Source organism: Orcinus orca, chromosome X (genome assembly GCF_937001465.1).
Source record: "Orcinus orca chromosome X, mOrcOrc1.1, whole genome shotgun sequence".
NCBI classification, from domain to species: Eukaryota; Metazoa; Chordata; class Mammalia; order Artiodactyla; family Delphinidae; genus Orcinus; species Orcinus orca.
In genome coordinates this window covers 68,064,174-68,078,638 of record NC_064580.1, presented here as the reverse complement: position 1 = coordinate 68,078,638, position 14,465 = coordinate 68,064,174, and the positions used below count along the sequence as shown (strand labels likewise).

The following is a 14,465-nucleotide window of genomic DNA, read 5'->3' as shown; positions in this document are numbered from 1 at the left end:
TATATATACACATATCTATCTTTATGTGCATCTGAGTGAAAAAGTTAAACTTATTTAGTGACACCATTTTGAACCCATTATTACAATGTTTGTCTTTATCCAGGTATGGTGTAGGAAGTTTATAGTAGGATTACTTCCTTCATACTTTCATTCCCTGAGCCTCAAACTTGGATCGTTATTGTTTCAAGCTGTTTTTGTTTATTTTTTCTTCTCATTAGATTGGCATTTTAAAAAGTATAAATGATCCTGGTCTTTGTTCAAGTTGTGAATATTCAACATTATTTAGGAAAGGCTGAAAAACATCTTTCTATTGTGGGACAGAATCAAACTTGAAGAACAAAGATCCTAGATCTGCCTCTCAGCTCTGCTTCTGAAGCTCCTGTAAAAAGGAAGATATTGGGGTCAGATTGATAGGCCTAATTACAGCCCACTTCCCACCAATGAACAGTTACTCTATTATTCCTTGAAGAGATCCAAGAAGGAAAATGTAAGGCCTTAAATAAGGACTATGCCTATAGATGAATAAGCAGATGTTCAGTAAGTAGTTAGATGAAGAGAACTTAGTCAACAGAAAATAGAAGAAGAAATAAGGTCTTGGAAAAATCAAGTAAGTGTTTAAGTCTGAGGAAGTTCTGCTGAAGAAATTATCTGTGAAGTTCAAAAAAGATACAGCTCACTGCCTGCCTCTCAAACACTCATCACATCCTTTAATTATTGAGGAGTAAATAAGTTGAAAGAGCCACATTTACTTGAGAGTTTATCTCTCACTTCTTCCCTCTCAAAATAAGGTACAGTGAAGGCAGTAAAATTACTTGTGAGGTGGCTTCAAGAAGGCATGTAGGAGGGATGTACATTATTTGAGGACATTTGATGTGTGGGTCAAATCCCATATTTATATCCCATTACTTTTTTCAAGTCTACCAAAACATCAGAAATTTCTCCTTAGGAAAGCCTTTACCACTTCCTAGGAACATTTTTCTGTAGCAGTCAAAATGTGTAATTCATAAAAACTTGGTTATTGCAGAAGATACTGAAAGCATTAGGAATATAGGTGAGATGAGAAGGGAGTTGCTAAAGTGGAAGAAAGATAACTAGGATGAGAGGAGAGCCAGAGACAATTCTCCTGACTTTACTATTTGTTTTGTTTTGTTTATGTAGATCTGTTTTGAGAAGAGCAGAGGGGGACAGTGAAGGATAAGACTTTTTCCCTGCTAATCTATAAGAAAAATCAAACTATTGGGTCTTAAAAACCCTTAAGATTAAAGAGAAAATATTCTTTCTGTTCCCTCATCTCCTTTTCTGCCCAAAGACTATACTTTAAAAAGTACAAGTATTTAAGTCATTTGGGTAAACTTGGTCAACAAGTGAGGATGGGGAATAATCTTAGTAGGGTGTGAACAGTATGGGAAGAGTGGATGGCAGGTGTAGGGTAGGATGGGGAAGTGGTTCATCTTTCCATTTGAAAATAGAACGCACCACTCCAGAGAGAAAGGGAGAGTAGAGCCTCTGGGGACTTAACATCCATGTATGTGAGAACACTGACAAAGATCATCAATTACATCAGTTTGCTGAAAAAGTGACATTGAATTCTGGAGGCAGAAATTTTCTATGCAAATAGAGAGACCATCTTTATTACTAAAATACATATTATAAATTATAGACATAAATATATTCCAAGTGCAACATTTTCACAGTCTTTTGGGAGTAAAAACAAAAAGATGACAGAAAAATTACGTTGCACAGGAGTTCCACTTATGCATAGTTTCAGACCAAGGTAATTTGATCTGTTGTTCCTAGAGCAGATGGCTCCTTTTCATGGAATTACAGGTTAACAGAATAAGTTCCTAAACAAAGAGACAATAAAAACATATAAACCATTTGAATATAATAATAATAAAAATAACAATAATGACAATAATAATAACATGGAAATCACTCCATATTAAAAATATCTGTTGGGGACTTCCCTTGTGGTGCAGTGGTTAAGAATCCGCCTGCCAATGCAGGGGACACGGGTTCGAGCCCTGGTCCAGGAAGATCCCATAGGCCTTGGGGCAACAAAGTGCATGTGCCACAACTACTGAACCTGCACCATAGATCCCATGAGCCACAACTACTGAGCCCACATGCCACAACTACTGAAGTCTGCGTGCCTAGAACCCATGCTCTGCAACAAGAGAAGCCACAGCAGTGAGAAGTCCACGTACTGCAATGAAGAGTAGCCCTCACTTGCCACAACTAGAGAAAGCCCATGCTCAGCAATGAAGACCCAATGCAGCCAATAAATAAATAAATAAATGAATAAAAATTTTTTAGAAAGCCACTTTAAAAAAATATTTGTTGGAATAATTGTGTGTACATTTTGCAATCAGAACTCAAATAACTTTAATAGAAAATGTGAGTTCATTTATCTTGAATTGTATATTGCTGTAGTTGATGGTGTTTACTTTTTGAGGGTTTTACTTTTTTCATTAAACCCGGAAAGTGACAAATGGGAGGTTTGGAGAGAAAATTCTCCAAGGAAAGGAGACACTCAAGAGGCTGCTGTCTGGATGGTAGCTGCAACACTACTTCTCTCCTAGTTTAGACTTTTCCCTGGAAATCAGATCCAGAGTTGGAAGGGGAAAAAGGCAAAAAGAAAAAGAAAACAAGCAGAGATCTGAGAAACTGATAGTCATGTTTGTAGATATATTTCTTAAAATTTAGCATCCCCTATTGTAAGAAAATTAGGTGATCACTTACTATATGTAACCTGAAAGGCACTGCTGTAAGACTCACTTTCTTCAAAATATCTTCCTTTCCAGTCTGCTTCAGTGTCTTTAATCCCTCCATTAAAAGTGAGAGATTTACACTTTGAGTTAAAGTTCATCCCTAAGGCCTAGAATTCAGATATCCTTTGGCAAATTAATATTAAGCTAACATTAGTCATTAGTACATTAGTGTGAATAAATTTATCAGTTACTGACTAGAACAAGGGAATAAGACAGAAGACAAAACATACTGATGATGATGAGGGCTTGATAAAGTAAATCACAGCATTGAATACAAACTTAGATGGGCAGGCCTGAAGAGAAGGTGTGGTCCTAGCTAAGCAGCATAAAAATACTGGACACTTGTTCTCTCTGTATTTTCCTCAAATGATATAAATACTTTTCAAGGGCTTCTGGACTGCCTAATAAATGGGCTATAACCTCAACATTTCCTCTAAGAATGAGGAAATATATCTCCTGGATATATTTGCCTCCTGTTTAAAATAATAGATATGTTTAAAGTGAAATTAATATGTTAATGAAATTAAATCACTGGTCTCCCAAAATGACCCTAAAAAGTGTAATTCATGCTAATATAGAAAATAATAGACACATATAGTATAGACAAGGCCCTTTCATTACAAGTACCCACAAAATTATTACTTCTAATCCCATTACAACACTGAATTATGTTCAAACACAAATCACTTTAAAGCAAAGAGACCAGGCATAATTACAGTTACCCATTTTAAAACACAATTTAACACTCATTTGGAACTCATTTAACACATCGAAATATGTACCTTATGATGAATAATTAGGATATAAATACATACACTATTGCTAGCAGCACAAAGTCAATCTTCTAGCAGGGTATTATCTTAATAACAAAGTACAAGCAAATCAACACTTGCCTAGAGAAAACATTAGAAGAATTTCCATTCATCTTAGATATTAGAATTCATTTTGATTTCACCAGTTTTTTTTCCCCAAATATATTGGTATTGTAACTGTGTGCTTAAAATAACTCCCTTTCTGTAAATATGATGGAGCTCTTCCTTGATTTTCACATTCCTTCCAGATAGGAAGTAGCATGTTTCTTCATTTTAAAGCACACAGATTTTAATTAAAGCACGCTTTGAAACTTAGAGCTTTTTGCCAAAGTATTTTTCAAAGTATTCTAATATTTAAGACCTCAGGTTAAATTACTACTCATATCCTGGGTCTGTTTCCTGCATACTAGTACTAAACAGGTAGGAGGCAAGGCATTTTAATGGGCGTCCAATGTGGCCAAAATTAATCTTCTGCACTTTTCTCAAAAGGGGAAAATACTGACTTCCCCAGATGCTGGGAGGGAGGCTGTGCTGGCCTTACAATGTTATGACTGGGGCAAAGCTGGGCCAGAAAAATTACTGAAGACTCTAGGGTCCACATGCCTGGCTGCCTCCAAACCTACTCTGGCTTGTGAATGCAGCTTGACAGTTGCCACCTAACTTAAAAATAAGAAATAACTTCATCTTTTTGCTCTGGCCTAAACTTAGTGGCCTAAACTTAGTGCACTACTTCTTCCATAGGCTCAGAAAGTGCAGTAACCTGTCAGAGGTACCTTGATGTCACTCTAGAAGCATGGTGGACATTTCTTTTACTTGGCAGATCCGTACATCTTCAGAGGTGTTCTCTGTAAAAAGTTTAAGAGAATCAGAACTATGATTATCACCTATCTGCTTTCTCCTGGACCTTTAAAGGCAATTTGGGTCACATTGTATGAACTTTGACAAGCCACCTGCCCTGGTTAGATTAAATATGGCAATTTATACAGTCATAGAGAGTATGTGAATTTATTTCTTGTTCTTATTTTAAACATACCAGAGGCCTGAGTTCAGATTTTCATTCTATTAATAGATGTGACAGATGATTTTTCATACTGATATTGAAATGAAGGAAATAGCTATTTGAGTCTTCAAACACTAGAGTGTAATCACATATGGAGATAAAAATGGTCCATGCGGGCTTCCCTGGTGGCGCAGGGGTTGAGAGTCCGCCTACCGATGCAGGGCACACGGGTTCATGCCCTGGTCCAGGAAGATCCCACATGCCGCGGAGCGGCTAGGCCCGTGAGCCATGGCCGCTGAGCCTGCACGTCCAGAGCCTATGCTCCACAACGGGAGAGGCCACAACAGTGAGAGGCCCACGTACCACAAAAAAAAAAAAAGGTCCATGATTTTAACACTGTTTTTGCAGAATAATATAATGTCCATCCTACTTAAAGACAACTAAAATATGATATTGGGATATAAACTGTGATTACTAGTATAAATAGACAATTACATTGCTTCTAAATACAAGGAAACTCAATGTCCATTGTAACAAAACTAAGTGCTTATAATGACTTCAACCTAATAGTCTCTCTTTGTCTTAGGTTCACAGATACAACTGCTGGCTCTAGTTGAGATCATATGTGTATAGTATGTCACTGAAATTTTATAGCTTAAGTTTCAGTCCACATTCAGTTTTTTTTTTTAACATAGTTCAGTTGTCAAGGTAGAAGTGGTATGGCTGCTCACAAATGATTTTGCATGGAGTTTTATGTTATCATGCAAATCTTGTCTTGAAAGCCGTCTTCTGAACTCATCAGTGGTAAAGTAGTATATGATTGGGTCAAGGCAGGAATTCAGACTAGCAAGACACAAGGCAATAGAATGAAATATTAGAATCACCCTTCTGGCTAGGCAGCTTTTAATTTCATTGGACTTGACCAGGAAATCTAAAGGAAAACTGAAGTGATAAGGTGCAAAGCAAATTAGGAAAACTCCTGCACAGGTTAGAATCATCTTCAAGGCTTTCTTTTTCTCTCCAAGGTCTTGAGCCACAGGATATTTGTCCTGCAGTGATAAAACCGTCTTCCAGGTACAATACAGGACAGTCAGAAGAGGAGTGACAAATCCAATCAACTCGCCAATGGTCATCATGACAACAGACTGGGCTAGATTGACATTCCTGGTAGGAAGATCCACAAAGCATTTTGTTCTGTTGCTAGGGGTGTCATCACTGCTTCGGAGGAGTGGAAATAGCAGACAGGCAAGGCAGATTATTAGCCAGCCAGCAATGCTGATGTATAGGTCATATTTCTGTTTACAGTCGTGGAAGCGAAAGGGGTAGAGGAGAAACCAAAATCTTCGCACACTGATGCAGACCAAGAAGTAGATGCTTGCATACATGTTGACATACTTCAGGTAGAAACAAAACATGCAGAGGCCAGGCCCAAATGGCCAGTCATGATTCAAGTAGTAAAAGATCCTCAGTGGCAAGGAGAGGACTTGTAATAAGTCAGCAATGGCTAAGTTTATCATGAATATCACAGCCCGTTTGGTTTCTTTCATATAGCCATAAAATACCCACAAGGCTAATATGTTCCCTATGAGACCTGGCACAAGAATGACAGTGTATGTCACTGCATAGATGAAGTACCGAAAATCTGTATTGGATCCATCTGTCCCAGCACATGTGTCATTAGCAGGCATGTTTCTTTCTAGAGAAACTGCCTTTGCTAAATGGTGGTTAAAAAGCTAAATTTATAATTTACTGCTGCTCTTTCTAAAAGACTGATCATCGATGGGCTGGGGAGACTGAATATAGAATAACATCCTTTTTATTGCATTGGTCTGGGCTTATATACATGATTTCGGTTTTTTTCAAGTAACTATCTGCATGTTTGCTTTGGATTTGTCTACATTAACTACATTGAAGTCTAATGTGCAAGCACAGATGACAAGCTGTTATAATTTTCCCTTCTTCTTTACTCAGTTAAAAGGCCTCTGGGACATCATAACAGTTGATCCTCTCCCATTTGATCATAAATGTGCCATATAGTAGCTCTTCAAATTCCCATATGATGACAGTCATCTCTTTACTGGTGTTTGGCAGGCTGTTTTTCATTTTTTTGGCTCACATAGAAGGAAGATTTGCTTTTGTACTCAGTGGGTCCACAACTCTTCACAGGTGATTAACTTGGATGGATCATCTTTCTGGGACATTTTCAGTTATGTGTCGTAAACTAAAAAGTGAGAAACAAAGTCAGAGCTGCAAATGAAAAAAAATTAAGCCAATTATTGTCTAGAAATTTTTGAAAAAAAAGCCTATGTGTAGAAAAATCTATTACCCTTAATGGAAAGTTCTGATGTGAATGAGTGTGATTAGTCACAAGTTCCATAAGACACTTTAGAGTCACAGGACAGTATAGCTAGAAGGAACCTGAGAAGTAATCTAGCCCCTTACTACTCAAAATGTGATCCATGAACCAGCATTACTGGAGAACTTTTTAGAAATGCAAAAGAATCTCAGATCCCATCTGGGATTTGCTGCAACACAATCAGCAATTTAAGAAGAACCACAAGTGATTCTTAGGCATATTAACATTTGAGAGGCTCTGATGTAGACCACAGCTTCACAAACATCACTGAGGGTCACACTCATCTGGGGAAGTTTAAAAAAATTACAACTTTCCTTAGATTTTCTAGTGTCTCCCGTAGAGATTCTTATTCAGTACTTAGGGCCTGAAATTTGTATTTTTAAAAAGATCCCCATATGATTCAGATATAGCCAACCCAGCCAGCATTTGTCCTTGAACCATCATATAGGGGCCACTGATTTGTTTCATATCTTCCCCAGATGTCTGAAAATTAGTGGGCAACCACCCTCTCTTTAATTACTTGCAATAACAAGGGTCATTTAGCCACCTCTCAGTTATCCAAGACAAAAGACCATGACATCAATACGGAGAATCAAAATCCCCAAAAAGTTGACCCAGCTAGGTCCATGACCTTTGTTCTAAAACAAATTTTAGTTTAGGCACCTGGATAGTTGCCTCAAGGCTGCTGAAATGCAGGAGGAGTTAATTGACTTTAAAGATATGTGGGAAGAACAAAAATGAAGTAGAAATTATAAAACATCCTGCTATGGATTATCAAATCCATGTAGATTATCAAATCCATGTTTGAAGTTGGCTTGATTCAACCCCTGAAGGAATTGTAATTGTTATTATTTTGCCTCAATTGCCTGGTAAGTAAAATAGCACATTTGTTCAAAGATATAATGCACACTTTATTTAAACATGCTGATAAATAGTATGAACTATGCATTCAGATTGAAGGGGTTAAATACTTGAGATTTCTCAGATAAGGAAGTAGAGAGACGGTGTTATAAAATAACAAGAAGCAAGACTGTAAAGAATAACATCGATGTTGAAAGAGTGGTTAAAATTAGAGGTTGTTCAGCTCCCAAACTGAAATACATCTTTGAAATATTTTCACAGGTAGTGATTTTGATTAGGTGACAGGCAAAATTAGGTGGCTGACCAAAAAGTCACAAGCCCTGGGTTTTCAACCTCCTTTTAACTATTTATATAAAAGTCATCACCTGCTAACGTCACTGATAAGAAATCAGAACTATACAAATAAACATCCAGTCAACCTCTAATGAACATTCACCTCTCCTATCAAAGCCAATGACTCTTAAATCTGTATGTGAATCCTGAGCTGTAGCTCTCTTTCCAACTATATATAACACCTCTTCTTTTGGATATTTCATTACCATCTTAAAATTCAACATATGAAAGTGAAGCCACCTTTTCTATTTATTGAAAATATGTCATATCTTGTCAGATAATGTCACCTCTTTGATAAAAAATCTCCTAATGTCTTCTCATCTCACTCAGAGGAGAAATAAAAGTCCTTACAACAAATGGCCTATTTTAACTACATGGTCTGGCCCCTGGTTACTCTTCTGACCTCACCCTCTAAGATTCTCCCCCTTGCACTCTGCTCCAGCAACTTTACCATTCTTGCTGTTAGGTGAACAGACCAAGAACCTTTCTGCCTCAAAGCATATGAATTGGCAGTTCCCTGTGCCTGAAATGCTTTAGCCTAGTTATTTATTTGTTTTACTCCCTTGCCTCCTTCAGATCTTTACCCAAGTGGGTTCTTTTCATGAGGCTTTCCCTCATCTTCCTATTTAAAACTGCAGCTCACCTCCAACACTCCCCATCTCCTGTCAGTATTTATTTTATCTATTGCCAGTTGTAACTAACATACTCTTTGATTTTTACTTATTTATTTTGTTTTTATATATTTTCCCTACTAGAATGTAAAGTTCATGAGGACAAGGATTCTTGTGTGTTTTGTTTACTTGCTATAAAACAGAACTGAGGACTGTGGAAGACACAAATAAGTGCTCAGTATTTGTTGAAAGAAATAATTTCAGTAAATAAAATCAATATATCTCACACAAAAATGATCATCCCTCAAAACTTCAAACCAGATTCTGCTCCTGACTTCTTCATTGCTATTAAGTTCACTAATGTTTTCCTAGGTTGTCTCAAAGTCTTGGAGGTATTGACTCTTTGTCATTTATTTTCCACTTCCAAACAAGTTAGGGAAGATAGCTTACTATGGGGGAAATAACATATGTTTAGGAGTCAGGATTACCTGGGTTTAAATTCTTGCTCTTTTAATAAATAGCTGTGTGACTTCAGGTATATCGCCAAACTTCTCTGATTCTTTAATTTCGCATTGATAAAATGAGAAAAATCATACTACCTAACTTAGAGTCAGTGTGAGAATTAATTGAGCTGCTGTATATAATTTATTTAGCATAGTGTAAGGTACATAAATGCTTAATAACTGATATTATTATTATTACTACTTTCTGCAACTGCGTTATTTCTCATAATATTATTCTTTAAATTGCATTGTTTATGCTCTAGTTCAGGACCTTATTACTTAGTTTATTTCCCTATCCCTTATCATTTTCTACTCCATACTATATAATGCTGTCAGATATTTTTTTCCTTAAAATGAGCTCTTAAAAAGTAATAATGGATTCCTATTGCCCAAAAAATCACAAAATACAGTCTGGCAGTCAATGGCTTTCTTAAATACAGGGCCATCTACCTTTAGGATTTTGTCTCCCAGTGCGCTCCTAACATGTCCAGAACTCCAGCCAAACTGAGCTCCATACTATTCAAACTGACTTTTTCTTCCCCCACAAATAGCTTTTTCCATTTTTTCATTCTGCTACCTCAGCTTGGAATATCTTTTGTTGTTTTGTTTTATTTTTTTGCATACCAGTCCTACTTATTTGTAAAGACCTTTCTCAAATTTCCTGTCCTTCGTGAAAACTTCTTTAACTCAACACTGTTGTCCTAACTCCTTTTTAAAACCCTCATATATACCTCTTTTAAAGCACATACTTCTTCTGCTTTTTGGTTAGTAACTTATGTCTGTGTCTTACTTATGCCTCTGCTCCCCTTTTCACCCCACTCCACCACAACTATGCCAGAAAATTGTTGAAGTCAGGGGCTGAGTCTTATATATCTTTATACCCCCCGAAGCACCTAGAACTATGTTTGGAATATGTTGGGATCATCCAATATTTATTCAGCATTTGTCATTTGCCAGGTGCATGCTTGCTACTGGAGGTATGGGCGGTGGAAAAAGGCACAAAATCTCTGTCTTTTTAGACCTTATAGTCTAGTGAGGAAGAATGATAATTGCTGCACAATATGAAAAATGTGATCATAGGCAATGTACAGTGTTCCCTAAAAACACAAAAAAGGGGAACCAACTAAATATTAAGAACATTTTTGCTTAAGTGATGTGAACTTAAACTCAAGACTATCTTCCTGAAGTCTATATTTTTCCTGTTGGTTGTTCCCTCACTGGCCATATTTTAATGCTTTTTCATCTGTATATCCTAAACTGCAAACTTGAAATGCTCTTGAATACCGAATCTCCCTTAATATTCTTCTGACTTCCTTCTGGGAGAGCTGGTAATGTTATCCCTTTGTTAAGATCACATTATTTTCTAGTAGGAAAAGTTGCTTGGGATTGTTGGAAAGGCTTTCAAACATGGGGGAAAAAAAACCTAGTCAGCTGTGCTGCAATGAATATAAATATTCCTTTATCTAAGAGCGATGGACACAAAAGATGAAGGAGGCATTTTTTTCAGAGCATATTACTATTTTTTTTGAGATTTCCCTTTCTCAGGAAGGAATCCGTATTGTAACAGACAGTGGAACAGACTCCAATTTTAAATGAGCTATTTGTTTGAAGCAACATGCCAGATTCCTTGATCAATTTTTTCTTGCTTCAGGAGCCTATCCTTACTTAATTTTACTCACTTCCTTGGGAAGAAGAAAAACATAAGAGAAAAAGTGAAACTGATGGCCTGAGTTTAGCCTGATTTCCAGCAATATACCGTCCAGAAACTATTCCATATATAGTTCTTGTGGGAAGTTAGTATTTTTATTTATGAATATTTATCAGTTTACCTGAACCTGAAGCTTCACTAAATTTTACTCATGATATGGTTCAAGAGTGTTTTCAGCAATATTATGTATTTGGTTGCTTATTTCTGGGAAAACCTGTTTCAAATGAATATCAGGGATAGCTTTCTGTGTATTTTACTGAGACTTCTTAGTAAAATCTCAGCAAAATGTGTTTCTGTATTTTAATAAAGGGAAGTGAATTATTAAAAGACCTAATTTATAATGGTGGTCTTTGAGACATATTAGTGGCAAGTAGAGACTATATTTTGGGATGTGGAGCTCTGCTCAGCAACCATCCAATCACAGGTCAAATGCAACTGCTTGCTCAAAAGCCAACTTTATTTTAGAGTTCTGGTTATGTACACACCTTAGTAAGCCAAGGAAAAGCAGACCTAGTGCTACAAGTGACTGCAAATAATGTGGGACAGAACAAGGAGCGTACATGTGTGTGGGAGGCAATTATACTTTTACGATACATGAGTAATCACAAATATTGAATAGATGAGAGCAGAACAATTTCTTCCTGATTCTAATCAGCACACATAGCAAATCTCAGGGCTTCTTTTTCACTTTTGAAAATCTTCAAAGTGAAATAATTTACAGTATTTCCAGAAAACCTGTCCAGCAACTATATCTAAGAGCTGACTACAGCTCAGTAAGCAAACACTTTAGAAAGTCTTTACCTAGTTAATTCTCCTAGGAAGAATGTTCCATCAGAATTTTTATTTTAAAGAGGGGTGGGGGGCTTCCCTGGTGACACAGTGGTTAAGAATCTGCCTGCCAATGCAGGGGACACAGTCTCGATTCCTGGTGTGGGAAGATCCCACGTGCCGCGGAGCAACTAAGCCCGTGTGCAACAACTACTGAGCCTGCGCTCTACAGCCCACAAGCCACAACTACTGAAGTCCGCACACCTAGAGCTGGTGCTCCACAACAAGAGAAGCCACTGCAATAAGAAGCACATGCAGGACTTCCCTGGTCGCACAGTGTTTAAGAATCCAACGGCCAATGCAGGGGACACAGGTTCGAGTGCTGGTCTGGGAAGATCCCACATGCTGCGGAGCAACTAAGCCCATGTGCAACAATTACTGAGCCTGTGCTCTAGAGCGTATGAGCCACAACTATTGAGCCCATGTGTCACAACTCCTGAAGCCCGCGTGCCTAGAGCCTGCGTTCGGCAACAAGAGAAGCCACTGCAATGAGAAGCCCGTGCACTGCAACAAAGAGCAGCCCCTGCTCATCACAACTAGAGAAAGTCCATGCGCAGCAACGAAGACCCAACACAGCCATAAATAAATAAATAAATAAATAAATAAATAAATAAATAAATAAATAAAAGAGGGGTATTCTGTATAGATACCACATCTAATCATGCTCCCAACTCCTCTTATCTTTGACATCTATGATTCCCTGATAGGCCAGCTCCATGAAGGGAGGAAATACCTATGTGTGGACAAAGTAGTTATTTAGAGTTATTATTTTGCTAGGAAGTTTCACTTAGCTGAATCTAAATGTCTCTTCTGAGATCTGAAGCACATTTCCACTTCAGCAGATTCTGTATCTTGTTGCTCTGCTCTGAGTAATACGCTTTTAATTACTCGGAGAAAGAAGGAAGGTCATCACTCAATCTCACATCAGAGTGAATAATGCCCAGACATGTTGCCTTTCCTCAGATATCCTAGTTCACAATCATTTTGTATGCCGCAGACCAGCACATGCCAATTGGTATTGGGAATGGGTTACTGCAGAAGCTGTTGAAATCTGTACTGATAACTAAAATTACTTTAGCCACTATCCACTTTCTTGCTCCTACCATCCATTAAAAAAAGTTAGTTTGTTCTTACATGGCTCCCACCTCTCAGGGTCTCCTTCTTATCCACATGATTTATAGGTGTCTATTTTTATTCTTTCCTTTTTTCTTAAGCAGGGCTTCTCAAAATGTGGTCTCTGGGCTAATATGGTGTATATAATAACTTTTTATTCAAAATACAAGTAACCATTTTACAAAGTTCCATTTTACACGTTACATTTAAAATATTTTCACTTTGTAGAAGTGATGAGAAGATCACAAGTTATGTTACAGTGGGAAAATGGTACATATTTTCTGTTCTCACTGCTGACACGACTGTGGGGATTTTCCTCAGCTCTTTTGAATGTCACCTTGTGTCTCAGACCAGACATGAGCATTTAGACAAGAAGGGGGATTTTTTTTAAGGAAAGTTATAAGCTTCCAAGCTTACATAAAATAAACTAAGGTCCAAGATAATCAGGTCCTTCTGGCCCTTTTTACTTTTTTGCAGTTCTTTTTCTTGCAATTTTCTCTTTGAGAGTGTACCCTATCCACTGCTTCATAGGATTAATAGTCTGTGAAAGTGGAGGAGTAAACCAATCTTAAGGGTTCTGGTAAAAAGAGCAAGGGTGAAGTGGAAAATTAAACCAGTCTCCAGGGCCTCATTTCATAGCTGGCCTTGATTTGGGGTGTAGGTAGCTACCTAATGTGGTGTAAATTCATGGATTGCCAAAAAGCCCTCCTTTAAGGAAAAAGAAAGGAAAAGTCCTTTCCTACTTGTTGGCTGGGGCCCAAACTCCTTTTTCTTAAGGATAAGCCTTTTGCCTTATAGGGAGAGTTTAGGCTTGGAATGTCAGTCTCCCACCCTTAAAGATGGAGTGCAGTAATTTAAACCTGGTAACTTTTCTTGGGGAATGTCAGTACCTCAGACAAACTCAGAATTTCTCGATCGTGTGTAATAGACCTCAGAGCTTTTGCATCCTTTGTCTTTCTGCTCATTGTATCAGATCTTTCTGGTCTTGGTGCTCAGTGGTTAACCCCCTCTCCACAGTTACTTGTGTTTTACTTATAATTTGGAGCCATTTTCTCCACACTATATTATCCAAGGTGTATAGCATTTTGTTTTTAAAAAGCAAAGCGTAATATAGAAACGTCTCAGCAGACATTGGGGTCTTCAGAAACTGCATAAAGAATCCTGATGGAAAATTATTTAAATTGAATTTTAAATACTAAAATGCAAATGGCAAAAAGGAATTGTTTAGCCCTCAGTAATTACCCTAAAAAGTGGTCATAGAGCCTTCAGTAATTACTCTGAAAAATTCCCAGGGAACATTTGATATCCAAAGAACAAGACAATTAATCTAATAAAAGGGGGGTGTCTTGAATCTTACTTTTTTTTTTTTTAAATCTTTTGGCCTCACTGCACGGCATGTGGGATCTTAGTTCCCCGACCAGGGATCAAACCTGCGGCCCCTGCACTGGAAGCGCAGAATCTTAACCACTGAACCGCCAGCGAAGTCCTATTCTTGAATTTTAAATGACAGATAATATATACTGTTCTTCAATCAGGCTTTAAGGGAGGCATAGGAAAGGGGTACAAGAC

The 14,465-nt window shown here is 37.6% G+C and overlaps 1 protein-coding gene across 10 annotated transcripts in view; it reads right to left on the bottom strand.

Annotated features, from left to right (window-relative positions):
- Positions 1-214: 214 nt before the first annotated feature.
- GPR174 (G protein-coupled receptor 174) overlaps positions 215-14,465 on the bottom strand; it is a 47,025-nt gene continuing 32,774 nt past the window's right edge. For 4 of the 10 annotated variants that reach the window (XM_033406918.2, XM_049705127.1, XM_049705124.1 and 1 more), the window contains one exon: positions 215-6,830. In XM_033406918.2, the coding sequence (XP_033262809.1) occupies positions 5,270-6,271 (1,002 nt within the window). In that variant the 5' untranslated portion in view covers positions 6,272-6,830 and the 3' untranslated portion in view covers positions 215-5,269. The remainder of the gene's footprint in view (positions 6,831-14,465) is intronic. The other 6 variants (XM_049705128.1, XM_049705126.1, XM_049705125.1 and 3 more) reach the window with 3 other exon arrangements.